General features: G+C 41.7%; 1 protein-coding gene across 1 annotated transcript in view; it reads left to right on the top strand.

Moving 5' to 3' along the window:
• SEC24A (SEC24 homolog A, COPII coat complex component) overlaps positions 1-23,863 on the top strand; it is a 182,062-nt gene that overhangs the window by 105,632 nt on the left and 52,567 nt on the right. Inside the window, 3 exon segments of the mRNA XM_053717212.1 lie at positions 365-477; positions 758-876; positions 7,102-7,157. Coding sequence (XP_053573187.1) covers positions 365-477; positions 758-876; positions 7,102-7,157 — 288 coding nt within the window.

Genomic DNA, 23,863 nt, shown 5'->3' with positions numbered 1-23,863 from the left:
AACACATCCCGAACCAAACCTTTCAGACAGGTGTATAATCTAATACATAGTACCTATACCAGGCAATAACATCATAACTTGTACTTCAACTGAGCGCTGGTAACACACCTTGATATACTAGATATACTATATATATATATATATATATATATATATATATATATATATATATATATATATATATATATATATATATATCTCCATTGGAAATAAAAGTTCAGCAGGGCTATACCTGGAAAAAAGTTAACTTTAGTAGGGAATCTATTTTCACTGATGAATCTGAAAAACTTACTCTACACTTATGTTGTCATCAGAGTAGGACTAATAATGTTGTTGTTGTTTTTTTTTTTGTTTTTTTTTTTAGTTGAGACCCCCTCAACCTCCTGTGTACCTTTTCATGTTTGATGTATCCCACAATGCCATAGAGACTGGGTACTTAAACACGGCTTGTCAGACTTTGCTCGACAATCTAGACTGGTAAGAAATAAGGCTGCTTACGCATAAAGGAACCTCCTATGGTCCATGTTTTCCTGCTAATGACACTTCCATATTTTCCGGTTTCTAGCTGTGTTTTTTTTGTGTTTTTTTGTTTCTGCAGAGAAAAGCAGTAAAATTGTGAGAGATGTTGCTGTTCATATTTTCTATTTTTTTTTTATAAACCATTCACTATCAGTAAGACAAGCATTTAACTTGCACAAACTTAACACGCACAGTCATGGAGGTGTAACTTCATCAGACCTATTGAATTCTCTTTCAGGCTTCCTGGTAATGTAAGGACAAAAATTGGATTCATTACATTTGACAGCACGATCCACTTTTACAGCCTACAAGAAGGGCTGTCCCAACCCCAGATGTTAGTAGTGTCAGACATTGATGGTAAGTAATAGTTTTGTGCTAACCTAATGAACACTGGTTGTCATACAAAGATTGTGTTGCAGTTTTCTTTTATAAAACCTTTTACTAGCTGTACAGTTGCTGCCTATCTTTAAGACATAACTGACATGCCTATAAATACACTGAGTTTTTATTTTGATCTTCTAGAATAAGAATTTTATTTCTCTTGCAAGGTGTATCCAGTCCACGGATTCATCCTTACTTGTGGGATATTCTCATTCCCTACAGGAAGTGGCAAAGAGAGCACACAGAAAAGCTGTCCATATAGCTCCCCCTCTGGCTCCGCCCCCCAGTCATTCTCTTTGCCGCTCTAACAAGTAGCATCTCCACGGGAGGGTAAAGTGAATGTGGTGTTAGATTTGTAGTTTTTATATCTTCAATCAAAAGTTTATTTTTAAATAGTACCGGTTTGTGCTATTTACTCTCAGAAATATGATGAAGAATTCTGCTGAGAGGAAAATGATTTTAGCATGTTGTAACTAATATCCATTGCTGTTCCCACACAGGACTGAGGAGTACCAGAAAACTTCAGTTGGGGGGAACAGTTTGCAGGCTTAACTGCTTTGAGGTATGTTTCATTCATCTTTTTTTTTCTAGTCAAGACAAGATAATGCTAGAAGACTGACAAGATTCCCCGTGTGGGAAGGGTAAGCCATGTTCTGAAACTTAGTATAGAACTAGAGGCTTATTTAAGTGGGCTCAATAGACTGGTTATCACTTTAACAGGGCAATCGATTATTTTGTTTAGAAAAATACTCTTTATTGACACTTTAAGCACTTTTGATGTGTTTATTGGGGTTTTATTCCACATGGCATTATTTTTAGACACCTAAATTGGGTTCTGAAGGCCCCTACAGCTGTGGAGTGGGAGGGGCCTAATTTCGCGCCTCAGTTGCGCAGTTTATTCTGACAAGATTTCCCTGCATGCTGCTTCACATGGGTTCAGAGACTGCTTGAGGACGTCAGGAGGCTTGATTTTCTCAAATTCAATCCTTAAGGGAAGGTAGGGCCACAGCAGGCTGCTGTGGCAAGGTGCTGTAGTTTATTAACCGGTTGTTTGCTTTAGGCATTTGGGCATTAAAGGGTTAATCAGGCTGAAACTTGCTGTGCAATCAAAAGAGATTTGGTTCATTTTTCACCGTTTTGTAAAATTGTGTGCGCTTTTATTATCTTAAAGGCACAGTACCATTTATTGCAAATTGTATTTTTTATTACATAAAGTGTTTTTCTAAGCCTGCTTGTGTATAATACCAATCTGTTAAACATGTCTGACACTAAGGAAAAGCCTTGTTCTATGTGTTCAGAAGCCATGGTGGAACCCCCACTCAAAATGTGTCCCAAGTGCACTAATGTGTCTATACACTTTAAAAGATCATATTGTGTCACTTAAAAATATAGCCCTAGATGATTCTTTGACTGAAGGTAATGAGGATAGTCCGCCGTCCTCTCCCCATGTGTCATCACCAGTTACGCCCGCTCAAGCGATACCTAGTACCTCTAGTGCATTAGCACCTATTACATTGCAACAACTGGCGGCAGTCATGGATAATTCCCTTGCGGCCTTTCTATCCAAACTGCCAGTTTTCCCTAAAAAGCACGATAGCTCTGTTTTGAGAACAGATGAGGAGCAGTCGGAGGCTTTGGGAGGCTTATCTGATGTACCCTCACAACACTCTGAAGTAGGGGCGAGGGATGTTATGTCTTAGGGAGAAATTTCTGATTCAGGAAAAGTTTCTCAGCGGGCAGAATCAGATTCACTAGCATTTAAATTTAAATTGGAACACCTCCGCGTACTGCTTAGGGAGGTCTTATCAACTCTGGATGATTGTGACCCTATGGTGGTCCCAGAGAAATTGTGTAAAATGGACAAATATCTAGAAGTCCCTGTATACACTGATGCGTTTCCGATCCCTAAGAGGGTGGCGGATATTGTTGCTAGGGAGTGGGAAAGACCAGGTGTACCTTTTGTTCCCCCACCTATCTTTAAGAAAATGTTCCCCATAACTGATCCCAGGCGGGACATGTGGCAGACGGTCCCTAAGGTAGAGAGGGCAGGTTCAACACTAACCAAGCGCACAACCATACCAATTGAAGACAGTTGTGCTTTTAAAGATCCTATGGATAAAAAATTAGAAGGTTTACTAAAGAAAATATTTGTTCAACAAGGTTTTCTTCTCCAACCTATTGCTTGCATTATTCCTGTAACTACTGCAGCGGCTTTCTGGTTTGAGGCGCTGGAGGAGTCGCTCCAGACGGAGACCTCATATGACGAAATTATGGATAGAATTAAGGCTCTAAAGCTGGCTAATTCTTTTATCACAAATGCCGCTTTGCAATTAGCTAAGTTAGCGGCGAAAAATTCTGGTTTTGCCATCATGGCGCGCAGAGCGCTTTGGCTTAAATCATGGTCGGCCGACGTGTCGTCTAAAACAAAATTACTGAATATTCCTTTCAAGGGAAAGACCCTTTTCGGGCCCGAGTTGAAAGAGATTATTTCGGATATCACTGGGGGAAAGGGCCATGCCCTCCAGCAAGATAGGCCTTTTAAGGATAAAAACAAGGCTAATTTTTGTTCCTTTCGCAACTTCAGGAGCGGTCCTGCTTCAGCCTCTGCTACCGCAAAGCAAGAGGGTAACATTTCACAGCCCAAGGCAACCTGGAAGCCTTTGCAGGGCTGGAACAAGGGTAAACAGGCCAAGAAGCCTGCAGCTGCTACTAAGACGGCATGAAGGGGTAGCCCCCAATCCGGGACCGGATCTGGTAGGGGTCAGACTCTCTCTCTTTGCTCAGGCTTGGGCAAGAGATGTTCCCGATCCCTGGGCATTAGAGATAGTTGCTCAGGGATATCTTCTAGAATTCAAAGACTCTCCTCCAAGGGGAAGGTTCCACATTTCTCATCTGTCTACAGACCAGACAAAGAAAGAGGCGTTCTTACGCTGTGTAGAAGATCTACTCAAGATGGGAGTGATATATCCAGTTCCAATTACAGAACAAGGACTCGGTTGTTACTCAAACCTGTTTGTGGTTCCCAAAAAGGAAGGAACTTTCAGACCAATCCTGAATCTAAAAATTCTAAACAAATTCCTCAGAGTTCCATCTTTCAAGATGGAAACCATTCGGACAATCTTACCGATGATCCAGGAAGGTCAATATATGACTACCGTGGATCTAAAGGATGCGTACCTTCATATTCCTATCCACAAAGATCACCATCAGTTCCTAAGGTTCGCTTTTCTGGACAAGCATTACCAGTCCGTGGCCCTTCCCTTGGGGTTGGCCACCGCTCCCAGAATTTTCACAAAGGTGCTAGGGTCCCTTCTAGCGGTACTTAGACCGCGGGGCATTGCAGTAGCACCCTATCTGGACGACATCTTAATACAGGCGTCGTCTTTTCCCAGAGCCAAGGCTCATACACGGATATTGTTCTGGCCTTTCTAAGGTCTCACGGGTGGAAGGTGAACACAGAAAAAAGTTCTCTGTCCCCGCTCACAAGGGTTCCCTTCCTGGGAACATTAATAGACTCGGTAGAAATGAAAATATTTCTGACGGAGGTCAGAAGGTTAAAGCTTCTAAGTACTTGCCGAGTTCTTCATTCCATTCCTCGGCCTTCTGTAGCTCAGTGCATGGAGGTAATCGGATTAATGGTAGCAGCAATGGACGTAGTCCCTTTTGCTCTAATTCATCTCAGGCCACTGCAATTGTGCATGCTGAAACAGTGGAATGGAGATTATGCAGATTTGTCTCCTCAAATCCAACTGGACCAGAAAACCAGAGATTCTCTTCTCTGGTGGTTGTCTCAGGATCACCTGTCACAGGGAATGTGCTTCCGCAGACCAGAGTGGATCATTGTAACGACAGACGCCAGCCTGTTAGGCTGGGGCGCTGTCTGGGGCTCCCTGAAAGCTCAGGGCCTATGGTCTCGGGAAGAGTCTCTTCTCCCAATAAACATTTTGGAATTGAGAGCGATATTCAACACGCTCCAGGCATGGCCTCAGCTAGCGGCGGCCAAGTTCATCAGATTTCATTCGGACAACATCACGACTGTAGCATACATAAATCATCAGGGAGGAACAAAGAGTTCCTTAGCGATGAAAGAAGTAACCAAGATAATCAGGTGGGCGGAGGATTACTCTTGCCATCTATCTGCAATTCACATCCCAGGAGTAGACAACTGGGAAGCGGATTTCCTAAGTCGTCAGACTTTTCACCCGGGGGAGTGGGAACTCCACCCGGAGGTACTTGCTCAGCTGACTCGGCTATGGGGCATTTCAGAGTTGGATCTGATGGCGTCCCGTCAGAACACCAAACTTCCTCTTTACGGTGCCAGGTCCAGGGACCCCAAGGCGGCATTGATAGATGCTCTAGTAGCGCCTTGGTCCTTCAATCTGGCCTATGTCTTTCCACCGTTCCCCCTTCTCCCTCGGCTGGTAGCCAGAATCAAACAGGAGAAGGCCTCTGTAATTCTGATAGCGCCTGCGTGGCCACGCAGGACTTGGTATGCAGACCTAGTGGACATGTCATCTGTCCCACCATGGACACTGCCAATGAGGCAGGATCTTCTAATACAGGGTCCATTCAAGCATCCAAATCTAGTTTCTCTGCAGCTGACTGCTTGGAGATTGAACGCTTAATTCTATCCAAGCGTGGGTTCTCTGAATCAGTCATAGATACTCTGATCCAAGCTAGAAAACCTGTCACCAGGAAAATTTACCATAAGATATGGTGGAAATATCTTTGTTGGTGTGAATCCAAGGGTTACTCGTGGAGTAAGATTAGGATTCCAAGGATATTGTCTTTTCTCCAAGAAGGATTGGAGAAAGGTTTATCAGCTAGTTCCTTAAAGGGGCAGAAATCCGCTCTGTCTATCCTTTTACACAAGCGTCTGGCAGAAATACCAGATGTTCAAGCGTTTACACAGGCGTTAGTCAGAATCAAGCCTGTCTATAAACCTGTGGCTCCTCCATGGAGTCTAAATTTAGTTCTTTCATTTCTTCAAGGGGTTCCGTTTGAACCTTTACATTCCATAGATATTAAGTTATTATCTTGGAAAGTTTTGTTTTTGGTAGCTATATCTTCTGCTCGAAGAGTTTCAGAATTGTCTGCTTTGCAGTGTAATTCACCCTATCTGGTGTTCCATGCAGATAAAGTAGTTTTGCGTACCAAACCTGGTTTTCTTCCTAAAGTTGTTTCTAATAAGAACATTAACCAGGAAATCATTGTTCCTTCTCTGTGTCCTAATCCAGCTTCTAAGAAGGAACGGCTTTTACACAATCTTGATGTGATTCGTGCTTTGAAATTCTATTTACAAGCATCTAAGGATTTCAGACAAACATCATCTTTGTTTGTTGTCTATTCTGGTAAGAGGAGAGGTCAAAAAGCGACTGCTACCTCTCTTTCCTTCTGGTTGAAAAGCATCATCAGATTGGCTTATGAGACTGCTGGGCAGCAGCCTCCTGAACGAATTACAGCTCATTCCACCAGAGCTGTGGCTTCCACTTGGGCCGTCAAGAATGAGGCTTCTGTTGAACAGATTTGTAAGGCAGCGACTTGGTCTTCACTGCATACTTTTGCTTCTTCGGAGGCTATTTTTGGGAGAAATTTTTTGCAAGCAGTGGTGCCTTCCGTTTAGGTTACCTGTCTTGTTCCTTCCCTTCATCCGTGTCCTAAAGCTTTGGTATTGGTATCCCACAAGTAAGGATGAATCCGTGGACTGGATACACCTTGCAAGAGAAAACAGAATTTATGCTCACCTGATAAATTACTTTCTCTTGCGGTGTATCCAGTCCACGGCCCGCCCTGGCAATTAAGTCAGGTTAAAATTTCTTGTTTAAACTACAGTCACCACTGCACCCTATGGTTTCTCCTTTTTCTCCTAACCGTCGGTCGAATGACTGGGGGGCGGAGCCAGAGGGGGAGCTATATGGACAGCTTTGTGTGTGCTCTCTTTGCCACTTCCTGTAGGGAATGAGAATATCCCACAAGTAAGGATGAATCCTTGGACTGGATACACCGCAAGAGAAAGTAATTTATCAGGTAAGCATAAATTCTGTTTTTATTAAGCATAAGATTTTGACTTTTTTTTTTTTATCTACAGTTTTCCAATAAGCATATTTTTTGCCGGCTCAATATCATAGTGAACATTTTTAGCCTATTTTAATATGATTACTTGGCCTACATTTTCTATTTTATGTGTTTGTTTTTTCATAGATGTATTTATACCAATGCCTGAAAATCTGTTGGTGAACTTAAATGAGTGCAAAGAGGTAAGTTGTTGAGAATCTCAAAAAAAATCTTAGCTCACCAGTAAGCATATATTTTGATATCACAATATTCATATTATCTCTGACTGGTACTTAGAAAGATGGAAGTTGTATTCTTAAAATGTAAAGTTGGGTGTTTTTCAGAACTGTTAACTTTTTTTATTTCTATTATAAAGATTACCTGTTTCTTTTTTATATCTTTTGTATTGAAATGTTGCTCCTTTCCATACTGAGTTATGCTCAAAGGAGTGCACGGTTCTTGAGCACTTGGATATTGAGTTTAATCATCCACTCCATGTACACACAGGTTGATTATACAAATTTATCTTTATAGCAAGAGTATTGTGCTTAACTACACCAACCTCTGGGCACACACTCTGCTTAAACAACACAGTGCTCCATTTGTTCCACAATAGCCTGTGGTGGTACACTTAAACTTATCTTATCCAGCTGCAATCAGCAGACCTCTGTGTGGGCTGCAGTATCCACCTCAAAGGCTGGCTCCCTTTTCACAAGGGGGTGGAGTGAAATGTGTCATATTTTACAAAGTCTCTGACCGACATTGAGATTCCTTGAGATAGGCACAGAACAGAGCCTGCCTTTGAGATTGACTTTGGAGTGCAAATGGAGGTCTGCTGTTTGAAGTGTACAGGCTAGCATTGAACAAATTGAAAACTGAATTTTCTTTAAGCTGTGTATGTGCACAGAAGTTGTTTGGGTTAAGCACAATACTCTTGCTATACCGATAATTTCTTTCTAATAGTAGTGATAGTCCACAAAACCTATTCTTACATAAGGGAATAGGTCACCTGGCCACCAGGATGAGGCAGTCACCCCAACCAGGGCATTTTACTATCCACTTCCCTCCCAGTAGCTCTTTGCCTCGTCTAGGAGGTAGGCAGAGATGGAGGTGCTCTGCAAGATTTATTCATATGAAAACCCTCAATGGATAGTTCCTGGAAGAGAGTGCTAGGGGACTTATAGCTGTCTTTTGTTAATCTCTTCAGTAGAGTATAGGACTCAGCCCGCCAGGTGTGTCTCAGGGAAGTTCCCAAGCCTAGCCCTGTAAGCCAGTGATGTACTCCCGTATGTGGCCCTAACCTGTCAGTTACAGTGGGGCTAGCATTTCTGGGACGCTATTGCAGGACCTATGTGTTTGTGGCTGCTTGAACCTCCTTAGCAGCAGAAAGGTAAGTTTATTCTCTCTGTATGTGGATCCCATTACACAGGCTAGTTGCCTAGTTTTGCATGGGGGGGTATACTGTGCACTTTTAGTTTTGTGCACACTCGAGTTAACTGGCTCCAGTTATTGATGGCTAGTCCCTATAATATGGGAGCTGTGTGTGGGTGTTGTTAGTGTACAGTGTACCAGCTGCAAACACTCTTAGGGCAGTAAGATGGACTCTTATTTTCTGGATGTTATGTCCCTTTAGTAAAATACTGTCTGAGCTCCAGTCAGCTGAACCCAAAACCGGAGCACTTCAGATAGTAACACCAACAGAGGGAGGGGCTTGAGAAAGGAAGTTTGCGCTAGTATGGAGCCATTTAGCAACTGTCTTGCGGCAGTTTAGAGGTTAACAGCATTTTCCTACCGCAGGACAGTTTTGTCATGCTCTGCCTCTTCCTTCACACTGCAGTCAGCTTTAGTAGCGATTGGTGCACAGAAGTAGTTTTGCTGGTTTTGTGCAAGTTTCTGACGATGAATCCCTGTCCAGCTTGTAGGGTGAACTTTCATCCTCTGATTCCTCTAAGGATTCTGACAAGGATGGGAAGGTAAATCTAGGAAAGAATTCATACGTGATTCTAGGAGTTGTTATAGAAGTTTCTTTCATGTAATTAACAAGAGTCCATGAGCTAGTGACGTATGGGATATACATTCCTACCAGGAGGGGCAAAGTTTCCCAAACCTTAAAATGCCTATAAATACACCCCTCACCACACCCACAAATCAGTTTTACAAACTTTGCCTCCAAGGGAGGTGGTGAAGTAAGTTTGTGCTAGATTCTACGTTGATATGCGCTCCGCAGCAAGTTGGAGCCCGGTTTTCCTCTCAGCGTGCAGTGAATGTCAGAGGGATGTGAAGAGAGTATTGCCTATTGAATGCAGTGATCTCCTTCTACGGGGTCTATTTCATAAGGTTCTCTGTTATCGGTCGTAGAGATTCATCTCTTACCTCCCTTTTCAGATCGACGATATACTCTTATATTTACCATTTCCTCTACTGATTCTCGTTTCAGTACTGGTTTGGCTTTCTACAAACATGTAGATGAGTGTCCTGGGGTAAGTAAGTCTTATTTCTCCAACATAGGTGTGTCCGGTCCACGGCGTCATCCTTACTTGTGGGATATTCTCTTCCCCAACAGGAAATGGCAAAGAGCCCAGCAAAGCTGGTCACATGATCCCTCCTAGGCTCCGCCTACCCCAGTCATTCTCTTTGCCGTTGTACAGGCAACATCTCCACGGAGATGGCTTAGAGTTTTTTAGTGTTTAACTGTAGTTTTTCATTATTCAATCAAGAGTTTGTTATTTTCAAATAGTGCTGGTACGTACTATTTACTCAGAAACAGAAAAGAGATGAAGAATTCTGTTTGTATGAGGAAAATGATTTTAGCAACCGTAACTAAAATCCATGGCTGTTCCACACAGGACTGTTGAGAGCAATTAACTTCAGTTGGGGGAACAGTGTGCAGTCTCTTACTGCTTGAGGTATGACACATTCTAACAAGACGATGTAATGCTGGAAGCTGTCATTTTCCCTATGGGATCCGGTAAGCCATGTTTATTACGATTGTAAATAAGGGCTTCACAAGGGCTTATTTAAACTGTAGACTTTTTCTGGGCTAAATCGATTGATTATTAACACATATTTAGCCTTGAGGAATCATTTTATATGGGTATTTTGATATAATAATATCGGCAGGCACTGTTTTAGACACCTTATTCTTTAGGGGCTTTCCCAAAGCATAGGCAGAGTCTCATTTTCGCGCCGGTGTTGCGCACTTGTTTTTGAGAGGCATGGCATGCAGTCGCATGTGAGAGGAGCTCTGATACTTATAAAAGACTTCTGAAGGCGTCATTTGGTATCGTATTCCCCTTTGGGTTTGGTTGGGTCTCAGCAAAGCAGATACCAGGGACTGTAAAGGGGTTTAAAGCTTAAAACGGCTCCGGTTCCGTTATTTTAAGGGTTAAAGCTTCCAAAATTGGTGTGCAATATTTTCAAAGCTTTAAGACGCTGTGGTGAAAATTTGGTGAATTTTGAACAATTCCTTCATGTTTTTTCGCAATTGCAGTAATAAAGTGTGTTCAGTTTAAAATTTAAAGTGACAGTAACGGTTTTATTTTAAAACGTTTTTTGTACTTTCTGTTCAAGTTTATGCCTGTTTAACATGTCTGAACTACCAGATAGACTGTGTTCTGAATGTGGGGAAGCCAGAATTCCTATTCATTTAAATAAATGTGATTTATGTGATAATGACAATGATGCCCAAGATGATTCCTCAAGTGAGGGGAGTAAGCATGGTACTGCATCATTCCCTCCTTCGTCTACACGAGTCTTGCCCACTCAGGAGGCCCCTAGTACATCTAGCGCGCCAATACTCCTTACTATGCAACAATTAACGGCTGTAATGGATAATTCTTTCAAAAACATTTTAGCCAAAATGAACCCTTGTCAGCGTAAGCGTGGCTGCTCTGTTTTAGTTACTGAAGAGCATGACGACGCTGATATTAATATCTCTGAAGGGCCCCTAACCCAATCTGAGGGGGCCAGGGAGGTTTTGTCTGAGGGAGAAATTACTGATTTAGGGAACATTTCTCAGCAGGCTGAATCTGATGTGATTACATTTAAATTTAAATTGGAACATCTCCGCATTTTGCTTAAGGAGGTATTATCCACTCTGGATGATTGTGAAAATTTAGTCATCCCAGAGAAACTATGTAAAATGGACAAGTTCCTAGAGGTGCCGGGGCTCCCAGAAGCTTTTCCTATACCCAAGCGGGTGGCGGACATTGTTAATAAAGAATGGGAAAGGCCCGGTATTCCTTTCGTCCCTCCCCCCATATTTAAAAAATTGTTTCCTATGGTCGACCCCAGAAAGGACTTATGGCAGTCAGTCCCCAAGGTCGAGGGAGCGGTTTCTACTTTAAACAAACGCACCACTATTCCCATAGAGGATAGTTGTGCTTTCAAAGATCCTATGGATAAAAAATTAGAAGGTTTGCTTAAAAAGATGTTTGTTCAGCAGGGTTACCTTCTACAACCCATTTCATGCATTGTCCCTGTCACTACTGCCGCATATTTCTGGTTTGATGAACTGCTTAAGGTGCTCGATAGTGACTCTCCTCCTTATGAGGAGATTATGGACAGAATCAATGCTCTCAAATTGGCTAATTCTTTCACTCTAGACGCCTCTTTGCAATTGGCTAAGTTAGCGGCTAAGAACTCTGGGTTTGCTATTGTGGCGCGCAGAGCGCTTTGGTTGAAATCTTGGTCGGCTGATGCGTCTTCCAAGAACAAGCTACTAAACATTCCTTTCAAGGGGAAAACGTTGTTTGGTCCTGACTTGAAAGAGATTATCTCTGATATCACTGGGGGTAAGGGCCACGCCCTTCCTCAGGATCGGCCTTTCAAGGCAAAAAATAGACCTAATTTTCGTCCCTTTCGTAAAAACGGACCAGCCCAAGGTGCTACGTCCTCTAAGCAAGAGGGTAATACTTCTCAGGCCAAGCCAGCTTGGAGACCAATGCAAGGCTGGAACAAGGGAAAGCAGGCCAAGAAACCTGCCACTGCTACCAAGACAGCATGAAATATTGGCCCCCGATCCGGGACCGGATCTGGTGGGGGGCAGACTCTCTCTCTTCGCTCAGGCTTGGGCAAGAGATGTTCTGGATCCTTGGGCGCTAGAAATAGTCTCCCAGGGTTATCTTCTGGAATTCAAGGGACTTCCCCCAAGGGGGAGGTTCCACAGGTCGCAGTTGTCTTCAGACCACATAAAAAGACAGGCGTTCTTACATTGTGTAGAAGACCTGTTAAAAATGGGAGTGATTCATCCTGTTCCATTAAGAGAACAGGGGATGGGGTTCTACTCCAATCTGTTCATAGTTCCCAAAAAAGAGGGAACGTTCAGACCAATCCTAGATCTCAAGATCTTAAACAAATTTCTCAAGGTCCCATCGTTCAAGATGGAAACCATTCGAACTATCCTTCCTTCCATCCAGGAAGGTCAATTCATGACCACGGTGGATTTAAAGGATGCGTATCTACATATTCCTATCCACAAGGAACATCATCGGTTCCTAAGGTTTGCATTCCTGGACACAAAGGTACTAGGGTCCCTTCTAGCGGTGCTAAGACCAAGGGGCATTGCAGTAGTACCTTACCTGGACGACATTCTGATTCAAGCGTCGTCCCTTCCTCAAGCAAAGGCTCACACGGACATTGTCCTGGCCTTTCTCAGATCTCACGGCTGGAAAGTGAACGTGGAAAAGAGTTCTCTATCCCCGTCAACAAGGGTTCCCTTCTTGGGAACAATTATAGACTCCTTAGAAATGAGGATCTTTCTAACAGAGGCCAGAAAAACAAAGCTTCTGGACTCTTGTCGGATACTTCATTCCGTTCCTCTTCCTTCCATAGCTCAGTGCATGGAAGTGATCGGGTTGATGGTGGCGGCGATGGACATAGTTCCTTTTGCGCGCATTCATCTAAGACCATTACAACTGTGCATGCTCAGTCAGTGGAATGGGGACTATACAGACTTGTCTCCGAAGATACAAGTAAATCAGAAGACCAGAGACTCACTCCGTTGGTGGCTGTCCCTGGACAATCTGTCTCAAGGGATGATGTTCCACAGACCAGAGTGGGTCATTGTCACGACCGACGCCAGTCTGATAGGCTGGGGCGCGGTCTGGGGATCCCTGAAAGCTCAGGGTCTTTGGTCTCGGGAAGAATCTCTTCTACCGATAAATATTCTGGAACTGAGAGCGATATTCAATGCTCTCCAGGCCTGGCCCCAGCTTGCGAGGACCAGGTTCATACGGTTTCAATCAGACAACATGACGACTGTTGCGTACATCAACCATCAGGGGGGAACAAGGAGTTCCCTAGCGATGGAAGAAGTAACCAAAATTATTCTTTGGGCGGAGTCTCACTCCTGCCACCTGTCTGCTATCCACATCCCAGGAGTGGAAAATTGGGAAGCGGATTTTCTGAGTCGGCAGACATTGCATCCGGGGGAGTGGGAACTCCATCCGGAAATCTTTGCCCAAGTCACTCACCTGTGGGGCATTCCAGACATGGATCTGATGGCCTCTCGTCAGAACTTCAAAGTTCCTTGCTACGGGGCCAGATCCAGGGATCCCAAGGCGGCTCTAGTGGATGCACTAGTAGCACCTTGGACCTTCAAACTAGCTTATGTGTTCCCGCCATTTCCTCTCATCCCCAGGCTGATAGCCAGGATCAAGCAGGAGAGGGCGTCGGTGATCTTGATAGCTCCTGCGTGGCCACGCAGGACTTGGTATGCAGATCTGGTGAATATGTCATCGGCTCCACCTTGGAAGCTACCTTTGAGACGAGACCTTCTTGTTCAGGGTCCGTTCGAACATCCGAATCTGGTTTCACTCCAGCTGACTGCTTGGAGATTGAACGCTTGATTTTATCGAAGCGAGGATTCTCAGATTCTGTTATCGATACTCTAGTTCAGGCCAGAAAGCCTGTGACTAGAAAGATTTACCACAAAATTTGGAAAAAATATATCTGTTGGTGTGAATCTAAAGGATTCCCTTGGGACAAGGTTAAGATTCCTAGGATTCTATCCTTCCTTCAAGAAGGATTGGAAAAAGGATTATCTGCAAGTTCCCTGAAGGGACAGATTTCTGCCTTGTCGGTATTACTTCACAAAAAGCTGGCAGCTGTGCCAGATGTTCAAGCCTTTGTTCAGGCTCTGGTTAGAATCAAGCCTGTTTACAAACCTTTGACTCCTCCTTGGAGTCTCAATTTAGTTCTTTCAGTTCTTCAGGGGGTTCCATTTGAACCCTTACATTCCGTTGATATTAAGTTATTATCTTGGAAAGTTTTGTTTTTAGTTGCGATTTCTTCTGCTAGAAGAGTCTCAGAATTATCTGCTCTGCAGTGTTCTCCTCCTTATCTGGTGTTCCATGCAGATAAGGTGGTTTTACGTACTAAACCTGGTTTTCTTCCAAAAGTTGTTTCTAACAAAAACATTAACCAGGAGATTATCGTACCTTCTCTGTGTCCAAAACCAGTTTCAAAGAAGGAACGTTTGTTGCACAATTTGGATGTTGTTCGCGCTCTAAAATTCTATTTAGATGCTACAAAGGATTTTAGACAAACATCTTCCTTGTTTGTTGTTTATTCCGGTAAAAGGAGAGGTCAAAAAGCAACTTCTACCTCTCTCTCTTTTTGGATTAAAAGCATCATCAGATTGGCTTACGAGACTGCCGGACGGCAGCCTCCCGAAAGAATCACAGCTCATTCCACTAGGGCTGTGGCTTCCACATGGGCCTTCAAGAACGAGGCTTCTGTTGATCAGATATGTAGGGCAGCGACTTGGTCTTCACTGCACACTTTTACCAAATTTTACAAGTTTGATACTTTTGCTTCTTCTGAGGCTATTTTTGGGAGAAAGGTTTTGCAAGCCGTGGTGCCTTCCATTTAGGTGACCTGATTTGCTCCCTCCCTTCATCCGTGTCCTAAAGCTTTGGTATTGGTTCCCACAAGTAAGGATGACGCCGTGGACCGGACACACCTATGTTGGAGAAAACAGAATTTATGTTTACCTGATAAATTTCTTTCTCCAACGGTGTGTCCGGTCCACGGCCCGCCCTGGTTTTTTTAATCAGGTCTGATATTTTATTTTCTTTAACTACAGTCACCACGGTACCATATGGTTTCTCCTATGCAAATATTCCTCCTTAACGTCGGTCGAATGACTGGGGTAGGCGGAGCCTAGGAGGGATCATGTGACCAGCTTTGCTGGGCTCTTTGCCATTTCCTGTTGGGGAAGAGAATATCCCACAAGTAAGGATGACGCCGTGGACCGGACACACCGTTGGAGAAAGAAATTTATCAGGTAAACATAAATTCTGTTTTTCTGTGACACTCTAAGCTATGGTTGGGCACTTTATTTATAAAGTTCTAAATATATGTATTCAAACATTTATTTGCCTTGACTCAGAATGTTCAACTTTCCTTATTTCCAGACAGTCAGTTTCATATTTGGGATTATGCATTGAATTATCATATTTTTTCTTACCTCAAAAATTTGACTTTTTTCCCTGTGGGCTGTTAGGCTCGCGGGGGCTGAAAATGCTTCATTTTATTGCGTCATTCTTGGCGCGGACTTTTTTGGCGCAAAAATTCTTTTCCGTTTCCGGCGTCATACGTGTCGCCGGAAGTTGCGTCATTTTTTGACGTTATTTTGCGTCAAAGATGTCGGCGTTCCGGATGTGGCGTCATTTTTGGCGCCAAAAGCATTTAGGCGCCAAATAATGTGGGCGTCTTTTTTGGCGCTAAAAAATATGGGCGTCATTTTTGTCTCCACATTATTTAAGTCTCATTATTTATTGCTTCTGGTTGCTAGAAGCTTGTTCACTGGCATTTTTTTCCCATTCCTGAAACTGTCATTTAAGGAATTTGATCAATTTTGCTTTATATGTTGTTTTTTTCTTTTACATATTGCAAGATGTTCCACGTTGCAACTGAGTCAGAAGATACTACAGGAAAATCACTGCACAGTGCTGGAGCTACCAAGCTAAGTCTGCTATAAACTTTTGGTATCTGTTTTCTCCAGCTGTTATTTGTATTGCATGTCATGTCAAACTTATTAATGCAGATAAAATTTCCTTTAGTACTGTTACATTACCTGTTGCTGTCCGTCAACATCTAATTTTCAGAGTGTTCCTGATAACATAAGAGATTTTATTTTTTAAATCCATTAAGAAGGCTATGTCTGTTATTTCTCCTTCTAGTATACATAAAAGTCCTTTAAAACTTCTCTTTTTTTCAGATGAATTTTTAAATGAACATCATCATTCTGATACTGATAATGGTTCTTCTGGTTCAGAGGTTTCTGTCTCAGAGGTTGATGCTGATAAATCTTTGTATTTGTTCAAGATGGAATTTATTCGTTCTTTACTTAAAGAAGTGTTATTTGCATTAGAAATAGAGGATTCTGGTCCTCTTGATACTAAATGTAAACGTTTAAATAAGGTTTTTAAATCTCCTGTAGTTATTCCAGAAGTGTTTTATCTCCCTGATGCTATTTCTGAAGTAATTTCCAGGGAATGGAATAATTTGGGTAATTTATTTACTCCTTCTAGACGTTTAAGCAAATTATATCCTGTGCCATCTGACAGATTAGAGTTTTTTGGGACAAAAATCCCTAAGGTTATGGGGCTGTCTCTACTCCTGCTAATGTACTACTATTCCTATGGCAGATAGTACTTCATTTAAGGATCCTTTAGATAGGAAAATTGAATCTTTTCTAAGAAAAGCTTACTTATGTTCAGGTAATCTTCTTAGACCTGCTATATTTTTAGCGGATGTTGCTGCAGCTTCAACTTTTTGGTTAGAAGCTTTAGCGCAACAGGTAACAGATCATAATTTTATAGCATTATTATTATTCTATAACATGCTAATAATTTTATTGGTGATACCATCTTTTGATATCATTAGAGTTGATGTCAGGTATATGTCTCTAGCTATTTTAGCTAGAAAAGCTTTATGGATTAAACTTGGAATGCTGACATGTCTTCTAAGTCAACTTTGCTTTCCCTTTCTTTCCAGGGTAAATAATCATTTCGTTCCTTTCCTCAACAAGGAACGAAAGCCTGATCCTTCATCCTCAGGAGCGGTATCAGTTTGGAAACTATTTCCAGTTTGGAATATATCCAAGCCTTATAGAAACCTATAGCCAGCTCCTAAGTATCTATGAAGGTGCGGCCCTTATTCCAGCTCAGCTGGTATGGGGCAGATTACGTTTTCTTCAAAGAAATTTGGATCAATTCCGTTCTTAATCTCTGGTTTCAGAAACATTGTTTCAGAAAGGTACAGAATTGGCTTCAAGTTAAGGCCTCCTGCTAAGAGATTCTTTTCTTTCCCGTGTCCCAGTTGACACAGCAAGGCTCAGCATTTCTGAAATGTGTTTCAGATCTAGAGTTGGCTGGAGTATTTATGCCAGTTCCAGTTCTGGAACAGGGGCTGGGGTTTTATTTTATCTCTTCATTGTACCAAAGAAGGTCAATTCCTTCAGACCAGTTCTGGATCTATCATTATTGAATCGTTATGTTAGGATACCAACATTCAAGATGGTTACTGTAGGACTATCCTGCCTTTTGTTTAGCAAGGGCATTATATGTCTACAATAGATTTACAGGATGTGTATCTGCATATTCCGATTCATCCAGATCACTTTTAGTGTCTGAGATTCTCTTTTTAGACAAGCATTACCAGTTTTGTGGCTCTACTGTTTGGCCTAGCCTCAGTTCCAAGAATTTTTTTCAAAGGTTCTCGGTGCCCTTCTTTCTGTAATCAGAGATTAGGGTTTTGGTATTTCCTTATTTGGACGATATCTTGGTACTTGCTCAGTCTTCTCATTTTCGAAGAATCTCATACGAATCGACTTGTGTTGTTTCTTCAAGTTCATGGTTGGAGGATCAATTTACCAATCAGTTCATTGATTCCTCAGACAAGGGTAACCTTTTTAGGTTTCTAGATAAATTCAGTGTCTATGACTCTGTCCTTGTCAGACAAGAGAAGTTTAACATTGATATCAGCTTGTCAAAACCTTCAGTCACAATCATTCCCTTTGGTAGCCTTATGCATGGAAATGTTGGGTCTTAGGACTGCCGCATCAGATGCGATCTCCTTTGCTCGTTTTCACATGCGACCTCTTCAGCTCTGTATGCTGAACCAATGGTGCAGGGATTACTCAAAGATATCTCAATTAATATCTTTAAACCGATTTTACGACACTCTCTGACATGGTGGACAGATCACCATCGTTTAGTTCAGGGGGCTTCTTTGTTCTTCCGACCTGGACTATAATCTCAACAGATACAAGTCTTACAGGTTGGGGAGCTGTGTGAGGGTATCTGACGGCACAAGGGGTTTGGGAATCTCAGGAGGTGAGATTTCCGATCAATATTTTGGAACTCCGTGCAATTTTCAGAGCTCTTCAGTCTTGGCCTCTTCTGAAGAGAGAGTTGTTCATTGTTTTCAGATAAGACAATGTCACAACTGTGGCATACATCAATCATCAAGGAGGGACTCACAGTCCTCTGGCTATGAAAGAAGTATCTCGAATTTTGGTTTGGGCGGAATCCAGCTCCTGTCTAATCTCTGCGGTTTTTATCCCAGGTATGGACAATTGGAAAGCGGATTATCTCAGTCGCCAAACGTTGCATCCGGGCGAATGGTCTCTTCACCCAGAGGTATTTCTTCAGATTGTTCAAATGTGGGAACTTCCAGAAATAAATCTGATGGCTTCTCATCTAAACAAGAAACTTCCCAGGTATCTGTCCAGATCCCGGGATCCTCAGGCGAAGGCAGTGGATGCATTTTCACTTCCTTGGAAGTATCATCCTGCCTATATCTTTCCGCCTCTAGTTCTTCTTCCAAGAGTAATCTCCAAGATTCTGAAGGAATGCTTGTTTGTTCTGCTGGTAGCTCCGGCATGGCCTCACAGGTTTTGGTATGCGGATCCTGTCCGGATGGCCTCTTGCCAACCGTGGACTCTTCCGTTAAGACCAGACCTTTTGTCTCAAGGTCCTTTTTTCCATCAGGATCTGAAATCCTTAAATTTAAAGGTATGGAGATTGAACGCTTGATTCTTGGTCAAAGAGGTTTCTCTGACTCTGTGATTAGTACTATGTTACAGGCTCGTAAATCTGTATCCAGAGAGATATATTATAGAGTCTGGAAGACCTATATTTCTTGGTGTCTTTCTCATCATTTTTCTTGGCATTCTTTTAGAATACCGAGAATATTACAATTTCTTCAGGATGGTTTAGATAAGGGTTTGTCCGCAAGTTCCTTGAAAGGTCAAATCTCTGCTCTTTCTGTTCTTTTTCACAGAAAGATTGCTATTCTTCCTGATATTCATTGTTTTGTACAAGCTTTGGTTCGTATAAAGCCTGTCATTAAGTCAATTTCTCCTCCTTGGAGTTTGAATTTGGTTCTGGGGGCTCTTCAAGCTCCTCCATTTGAACCTATGCATTCATTGGATATTAAATTACTTTCTTGGAAAGTTTTGTTCCTTTTGGCTATCTCTTCTGCCAGAAGAGTTTCTGAATTATCTGCTCTTTCTTGTGAGTCTCCTTTTCTGATTCTTCATCAGGATAAGGCGGTGTTGCGAACTTCTTTTGAATTTTTACCTAAAGTTGTGCATTCCAACAACATTGGTAGAGAAATTGTGGTTCCTTCATTATGTCCTAATCCTAAGAATTCTAAGGAGAAATCGTTGCATTCTTTGGATGTTGTTAGAGCTTTGAAATATTATGTTGAAGCTACGAAATCTTTCTGTAAGACTTCTAGTCTATTTGTTATCTTTTCCGGTTCTAGGAAAGGCCAGAAAGCTTCTGCCATTTCTTTGGCATCTTGGTTGAAATCTTTAATTCATCTTGCCTATGTTGAGTCGGGTAAAATTCCGCCTCAGAGAATTACAGCTCATTCTACTAGGTCAGTATCTACTTTCTGGGCGTTTAGGAATGAAGCTTCGGTTGACCAGATCTGCAAAGCAGCAACTTGGTCCTCTTTGCATACTTTTACTAAATTCTACCATTTTGATGTATTTTCTTCTTCTGAAGCAGTTTTTGGTAGAAAAGTTCTTCAGGCAGCGGTTTCAGTTTGAATCTTCTGCTTATGTTTTCTGTTAAACTTTATTTTGGGTGTGGATTATTTTCAGCAGGAATTGGCTGTCTTTATTTTATCCCTCCCTCTCTAGTGACTCTTGTGTGGAAAGATCCACATCTTGGGTAGTCATTATCCCATACGTCACTAGCTCATGGACTCTTGTTAATTACATGAAAGAAAACATAATTTATGTAAGAACTTACCTGATAAATTCATTTCTTTCATATTAACAAGAGTCCATGAGGCCCACCCTTTTTTGTGGTGGTTATGATTTTTTTGTATAAAGCACAATTATTCCAATTCCTTATTTTATATGCTTCGCACTTTTTTTGTTAAACTGATTTGTGGGTGTGGTGAGGGGTGTATTTATAGGCATTTTAAGGTTTGGGAAACTTTGCCCCTCCTGGTAGGAATGTATATCCCATACGTCACTAGCTCATGGACTCTTGTTAATATGAAAGAAATGAATTTATCAGGTAAGTTCTTACATAAATTATGTTTTGCAAAGTCAAACTTTAGTCAGCAATTCAGAGATTTCGTTAAACCCCTTATTCTTCGTGACTCAGGAAATGGAGGTAGTGGGGCTCATGGTGACGGCCATTTGTTTGCTTTCATTTGCAACCTCTACAGTTGTGCATGCTAAGACAATGGAATGGAGATCATTCGGACCTGTCTCAGTTGCTAAATCTGGACCCTATCACCAGGGACTCACTCTATCTTGGTGGCTGCCACCCAAGCCCATATTATAGGGGATGAGTTTTCTTCATCCATCCTGGGAGATAACTACAGTTGCAAGTCTGTCCGGTTGGGGCTGTATGGTGCAATCGGAGAGGTCAGGGGGTATGGTCCTCTCTGAAAGTGTCCTTGCCCTTAAATATCCTAGAGCCGAGAGCCATCTTCAGTGCCCTAGTGGTGTGGCCCAAATTGAGTTCCCTCCCTTTTATTCGATTTCAGTCTGTGGCATATGTTAACCATCATATGGGGACTCGCAGTTCCTTAGCGATGGAAGAAGTAGCTCGCATCTTAACCTTGGCAGAGAGTCACCAATGTCTGATATCAGCTATTCACATTCCGGGAGTGGAGAATTGGGAAGCGGATTATCTGAATCCACAGACTCTTCACTCAATCAAGAGGTCTTCAACGAGATTGTACTTCAGTGGGGGACTCCGGAGATAGGTCTCAATTTCAAGCTACCGAGGTACGGATCAAGGATCCTCAGGCGGAGTTAGTAGATTGGTTAGCAGTTCCTTGAGTTTATTATCTAGTTAATCTTTTTTTCTCCGATTGTGCTCCTTTCCACGAGTTGTAGCGTGGATCCTTATAGCTCCTGCGTGGCCATAGAATATCTGGTACGCAGATCTCATAAGGATGTCGTCTGCTCCTCCATTGCGTCTTCCTCAGACAGTGGACCCTCTATCTCAGGGTCCATTCTTTTACCAAAATCTAGATTCTCTGAGGTTGACTGCATGGAGATTGAATGACTGATTCTAGCTCAGAGAAGGTTTTAGGAGTCTGTGATCGACACTCTTTTATACAGGCATGCAAACCTGTTACCAGACGTATCTATCATAAGGTGTGAAAGGTTTACCTATCTTAGTGTGCTGAACATGGTTTCTCCTGGCACAGGGTGAGAATTCCCCGTATTCTACAGTTTCTTCAGGAGGAAGGTCTATCGACTCTTTCAGTTCTGTTACATAGAAATTTGGCATGGTTGCCTGATGTTCAATCCTTGGTTAGAATCAGGCCAGTTTTCAAACCTATTTCTCCTCCTTAGAGTCTTAACATTGTCCTTAGAGTTTTACACCATACCCCATTTTAACCTATGCATTCCCTTGATATAAAGATACTATCTTGGAAGGTGTAATTATATTGGCAATCTTTTCTGCTCAAAGAGTTTTAGAATTGTCTGCCCTTCAATCTGATCCTTCGTTTCTGGTGTTAAAGGCTGTGTTAAGGACTAGATCAGGAGATTGTTGTGCCCTCATGTCATAATTCCTGTTCTTCTAAAGAGAGATTATAACACAATCTAGATGTGGTCTGGGCTTTAAAGTTTTACCTTCATGCTACCAAGGATTTTCGCCAATCGTCAAGCTTGTTTGTGCTTTTCTCTGGTAAGTGCAAGGGTCAAAGGCTACTGCTGTTTCATTGTCTTCTTTGCTGAGAAATCTCATTCGCATCTCTTACTTGGAGGCGGGTCAACAACCTCTGGCTCGTATTAATGCTCATTCCACTCATTCAGTGTTCACGTCTTGGGCCTTCAATAATTAGGCTTTGGTAGAACAGATCTGCAAGGCTGCTACCTGGTCTTTACATACATTCACCAAATTTTATTAGTTTGAGGATTTTGCCTCCGTAGGAGCAACTTTTGGCAGAAAAGTTCTTCAGGCGGTGGTGCCTAGCAACAAGGTGACTGCCTCGCTTGTTAATTCCACCTTAATTATTTGTGGACTTCAACTTGGGTATAGATTTCCATATGTAAGAATAGGATTTTGTGAACTCTCTACCATTAGAAAGAAAACTAAATTAATTTTTACATGATAAAAAAAAATTCTTTCTTGGTAGTGAGCTCACAAACCCGGGCCTGTTCTTGGTGGTGTCAGTCCTAGCTTGTACCTCTTTACCCTTTTTATCTCACTTGGCTTTTCCCTATCCTCTGATATGAACTACTGGGGGGGAAGTGGAAGTAGGAGAAATGGTTGAATGCTCTGGTTGGGGTGTCTTTGCCTCCTCCTGGTGGTCAGGTGTTCCGTTATACAAGAATAGGATTTCTTGGACTCTCACTACCAAGAAAGAAAATAATTTATCAGGTAAGAATACATTTTGTTTTTCTATACCAACCTATGTGTATTTGGAGCATATGATTAAACTTTATATTCAAATCACTCCCTAACTAGAGCGAGTGTAAACACTAAGGGTGAGTTTACGATAGATAGATACAGTTTTAGTGACAGTTTTGGCACAGTTTTTTAACTAATTGGGGGTGGGACTTGGCATATTTTAGTTGCACTTATATTACTCTTTTACTGTCTGGTCTGAGGAAGGGGTCTGTTAACCCTAAAACGTTACCACAGAATAAACGACTCATTTATCTAAACCCAGTGAGTGCAGTCCCTGCATTGAACTTTTATTTTATATATATATATATATATATATATATACACACACATATATATATATATATATATATATATATATATATAATGTGTGTGTGTGTATGTATATATATATATATATATATATATATATATGTGTGTATATATATATATATATATGTATGTATGTATGTATATATGTGTGTATATATAATATATATATGTATATATATATATATATATATATGTATATATATTTATAATGTATATATGTGTATATATATATATATATATATTGTATATGTACATTGGAGCCCTTTGCAGTTAAGTAGATGAAAATATGTAATATCATATTTATGCAAAGTGAACATAGCAGAATGTTCTAAGTATTTGTAAATATATATATATATATATAACATATTCTGCTATGTGAAGAACATTGGAATGTGAAATATTAATCTTGTTGGGTTAATTAACTCATAGAGATTTAGAAATGTATTTATTACATTTATTTTTCTTTCCTAAGAGATGGCGAGTCCACGGCGTACTCAATTACTGTTGGGAATATCACTCCTGGCCAGCAGGAGGAGGCAAAGAGCACCACAGCCATGCTGTTGAGTATCACACCCCTTCCCACAAACCCCAGTCATTCTCTTTGCCTTCGGTGCAAGGAGGAGGTGAAGTTTTGGTGTCTAAAGAAGATTTTTCTTCAATTAAGATTTTATTATTTTGAAAGCCAGAGTAGGTTT

This window comes from Bombina bombina, chromosome 6, assembly GCF_027579735.1.
Source record: "Bombina bombina isolate aBomBom1 chromosome 6, aBomBom1.pri, whole genome shotgun sequence".
Lineage (NCBI taxonomy): Eukaryota > Metazoa > Chordata > Amphibia > Anura > Bombinatoridae > Bombina > Bombina bombina.
This window is presented reverse-complemented; position numbering and strand designations above follow the sequence as displayed.